Below are 4,420 nucleotides of genomic sequence, written 5' to 3' on the forward strand. Positions count from 1 at the left end.
GGGGGAGACATTCATGGTCACCTCCCCTTTTGTCCTTCACACCCACTCACTCATTGAGGGATATAGTCCCCTCTTGTCTCTCTGTCCCATTCCCCAGTCCCTCCCCTGATGCTACAGCTGCCTCCTGTGGCTTCTCCACCTCTTTCTCTCTCTCTCCAACCCACCCTCCACGCAACAACCAGAGGGTTCTTTCAGAAACATAAATCTCTTTTTTATTTCAGGAGGAATAAGTGAATTTATTCCCATCGTAAAAGATGCAAACAGTGCAGAAATATATAGAGCAGAAATGGGAAACAAAATCCAGTCATGTCCTGCCTCTACTCTAAACTTTCTATGCCTCCTCATCATTCTCTGTGTAAACCCCAAGGCCATCGACATACAAGGTTTGGGTCTGGTCCTGCCCTTCCTTCCCCCATCTCTCTCCTGTCCTTGAATAAGACCCTCTTTTTAGCCACTCTGAATGGCTTGTCATATCCAACCATTCAGCTCTCTCTCTCTCTCTCTTGCTCACCTCAGGACCTTTGCACATGCCATTTGCATCCCCAACATGCTGTTCTCTGCCCCCTTACACCAACTTCATCTTTACCCTCCAGTCTCAGTGCAGTGACACCTAGTGGATTTTTGGTCTCACCCAGATGCAGACCCTAGGACAAGGATTCCATTGTGCATTCACTTCTACAGCTGCCATAACCAGGGAGTTCAAAACAACAGAAATGTATTCCCTCACAGTTCTGGAGGCTGGAAGTTCAAAGTCAAGGTATCAGCCCAGTTGATTCCTTCTTGCAGGCTCAGAGGGAGAATCTGTTCTGTGCCTCACTCCCAGCTCCTGGTGGGTGCTGGCCACCCTTGGCATCCCTTGGCTAGTAGACACATCCCTCCAATCTCTGCCTCTGTTGTCACGTGGACTTCTGCCTGTTTCACTGCCGTGTCTCTTTTCTATCATTGGCTGAGGGCTGCTCTGGGAGGTATTAGACCAATTGAGAAAACCTAAAGAATAAGTAGCCAGCCTGGCAAAGTATGGCTGAGGAGAGAGAATTCTGTTCCCGGCAGAGGGAACAGCATTTGCAAAGTTCTAGCAGTCAGCAAATCATGATGCATTTAGAGCATTGAAAAGCACTGAGGGGACTTCCCTGGTGGCACAGTGGTTAGGAATCTGCCTGCCAATGAAGGGGACATGGGTTCAAGCCCTGGTCTGGGAACATCCCACATGCTGAGGAGCAACAAAGCCTGCACGCCACAACTACTGAAGCCCATGCGCCTAGAGCCCGTGCTCTGCAACAAGAGAAGCCACTGCAATGAGAAGCCGATGCACCACAACGAAGAGTAGCCTCTGCTCACTGTAACTAGAGAAAGCCCACTGGCAGCAACGAAGACCCAACGCAGCCAAAAATAAATAAATAAATAAATAAACAAATAATTTTTTAAAAAGAAAGAAAAGCATTGAGGCTTTGGAGACTGGCAGGGGCTTGACCATGGGAGAGCTTGTAGGACACAGAAAGGAACATGGACTTTATCTGGAGGGCAATGGGGAGCCATGGGAGAGTTTAGAGCACGGGAGAGACCAGAGGATTGAGATTGTAGAACTATCCCTGGCTGGCATGTGGTGATCAACTGAAAGAGTTGTGAACTGGAGGCAGGTCTGTTATGGGAGAATGAAAAAATTCAGACCCTATGCTGAATGCCAATCAGGCATTCTCTCATTGAATTCTCATACCACCAGCCCTACAAGACGGCTTCCTCATCATTACACCCATTTTACAGATCTGGAAGCTGGGGCCCAGAGAGCTTAAGTGACTTATCTGACATCACACAGCTTGTCAATGACAGAGGAAGGAATCAGGGCTTGAGTAGGCTTCCCAGCCAGGTGGCAGACTCACGGTGGGAGATTTGGGGATGAGGAGTTGGGGGGGGTCATGAGGCTGACGGCCAGGGCTCTGGCTGAAGAATGAGGGACAGCTGGAGACCCGGCTAGAAAGGCAGCTCTGACCTGAGAGAATAAAGCCAGTGCAGGTAGTCTACCAGGTGGTGAGGACTTGGACCGCCCACTCCTGCCAGCCCAGCCCTGACCTTGGCACTTCTCCCTCCCCCCGTATCAAGTCAGTTAGACTCTGAGGACGTAAGAACTGAGAATCTGAAGGATGAGAAAGAGCCGATCACAGGGAGAAAGGGCATTCCAGGCTGAGGGAACAGCCTGTGCAAAGGCCCTGGGGCAGCACTCTGCCTGGTGTGTTGGAGGAACAGCGAGGAGACCCATGTGTCTGGAGCAGAGTGAACGAGGGAGAGAGAGGGAGGATATCTGGGATTTGGGCTCTAAGACCTCATGGGCAGAGGGTGCCCTGAACGAATCTGAATCCCCTGGAAATCTCGAAAGGGGGGGAAAAATTAGCCACTTCCTCAGTGGGTCCCTAGGAGGCTTGGGGAGATGATGTTGGCAGAATGTGAGTGTGAGGGCTGGATCCAAGCCATGGGGTGGTGGTGGGGCAGCCGCCAGCCCACTTTGTGGCACCTCTGGCCCTTACGAGGTCCAGGAGCTGGGGATGCTCTGAGCCTTCCAGAAGGTTTTGCAAAGGTTGCCCAGCCCCCCAGGTCAGAGCCCCAGGAATTCTGTCTTGGTGGGGGGTGGGGGTGAGGCACCAGGATGTAACAGGACGATGTCACAGAGGCTGGGAGCATCTAGAACTCTGGGGGCTCCTGGTCTCAGCGTCATCTGCTAGGAAGGCCGCCTGGGTAGGTCAACTCCTCCTGGGACCAGCCTTCAAAGACACAATGCATGCTAGGCTGCCACCAGGAGCTGTTTGCGTCTAGGGCCACGCAGGTCCCAGCTGCCTTGCCTAACTGCCTCTGAGCCACCCGTTCAAGCCCCATTCACACCCCGGCCACACGGGCCCCCTGGGAGGTCCTGGAGATGCCTGAAGGCCTCCTGTCCGTGGTGCCCAGAGGGTCGTAGCTCCATACCGCAGCCAGAGAAGGAGGGGCTGGCCATGGGGCAGCCCTGGCCAGTCCTGGCCCTGGGGGCAGTCAGGGTCTCACTGATGCTTCTGGGGCTGCTGGTGCCTACACAGGAGGTGGTGCGAGCCGTGCTGGATGGTAACTCGAGCACCATGGATTTTGCGGACCTGCCGGCCCTGTTCGGGGTGCCCCTGGCCCCCGAAGGCGTGCGGGGCTACCTGATGGAGGCCAGACCGGCCAACGCGTGCCATCCCATCGAGGGCCCGCGGCCGGGCAACGGCTCCCTGGGTGCCATCGTGCTGATCCGCCGCTACGATTGCACGTTTGACCTCAAGGTGCTGCACGCCCAGCGGGCCGGCTTCCAGGCGGCCATTGTGTACAACGTGCGCTCTGACGACCTGATGCTCATGGCGCACGTCTACGAGGACCTGCGGCGCCAGATCACCATCCCCTCAGTGTTCGTGGGCGAGGCCACCTCCCAGGACCTGCGGCTCATCGTGCGCTGCCACAAAATGGCCCACGCCCTCCTGCTGCCCAACCACCCTCCCTGCCCGGACCTGGACTGCCACCCCCTGCTGGCCATCTCCTGGGTGCTGGGCTGCACCCTGGCCCTGATCTCGACCGCCTTCTTCGTCCTGCGGTATCTGTGGAACCGGCTGTGGGCCTGGTGGGCCCGCGGGCCGGTGGTCAAGGCGCGGGCCAGCCAGAGGGCCCAGGTGGGCACTTTCACGAGGCTTAACGACCTGTGTGCCATCTGCCTGGATGAATACGAGGAAGGTGACCGGCTCAAGATCCTGCCCTGCTCCCATACCTACCACTGCAAGTGCATCGACCCCTGGTTCTCCCAGGCCGCCCAGCGCTCCTGCCCTGTATGCAAGCAGTCGGTGGCCAGCACGGAGGATGGCTTTGACTCCACCGTCGGCAGCTACAGGAACGAGGAGGATCCCCTGCTGCCCGGTCACCAGCCCCCGATCTGGGCCATCCAGACCCGGCTGCGCTCCCGGAGGCTGGAGCTACTGACCCGAGACATTGCCCCCCGTTGCTGGAGCGCCACCTCCGTGGGGGCAGCTGAGGCCAACGCATCCTTGGAGGGACCCCAAGAACCCCTCTGAGGCCCGCCGCCCCTGGCTGGCGGAGATTGGGGCGGGGAAGGTAGAAGTGAGGAGTGTTTGTTGTCTGGAGACTAGATAATAAAGTGCATTTGAAAGCGGATTCTTGCCCTGGCTGCTGTGGGGCGGACCGGCCCCTCACGCCACGCATGTGGCAAGCTGAGCCTAAGCCTGGCTCCTGGCATCTGTGGGCGAGTGAGGGTATATGGGGGCAGGGGGGCGGTATTCTCAGGGCTGCTGGGTGCATCATGTCCTTGGTGGCCCTGTGATGGGGTCCCTGTGCCTCCGTTCCAACACTGGGCACAGGAGCGGCTCATTTCCCATATGCTTATTATCCATTTAAACCTTAAACAAAAAATAAA

At 56.6% G+C, this 4,420-nt stretch overlaps 1 protein-coding gene across 1 annotated transcript; it reads left to right on the forward strand.

The window, feature by feature from the left end:
* The first annotated feature begins 2,422 nt into the window (after window positions 1–2,422).
* ZNRF4 (zinc and ring finger 4) lies at window positions 2,423–4,061 on the forward strand. Its single transcript, XM_059062450.2, is given in 3 exon segments — window positions 2,423–2,475; window positions 2,847–2,877; window positions 2,880–4,061. Coding segments are annotated over 3 exon segments (1,266 nt in total).
* Window positions 4,062–4,420: the final 359 nt, after the last annotated feature.

Source organism: Kogia breviceps, chromosome 4, assembly GCF_026419965.1.
Source record: "Kogia breviceps isolate mKogBre1 chromosome 4, mKogBre1 haplotype 1, whole genome shotgun sequence".
NCBI classification, from domain to species: domain Eukaryota; kingdom Metazoa; phylum Chordata; class Mammalia; order Artiodactyla; family Physeteridae; genus Kogia; species Kogia breviceps.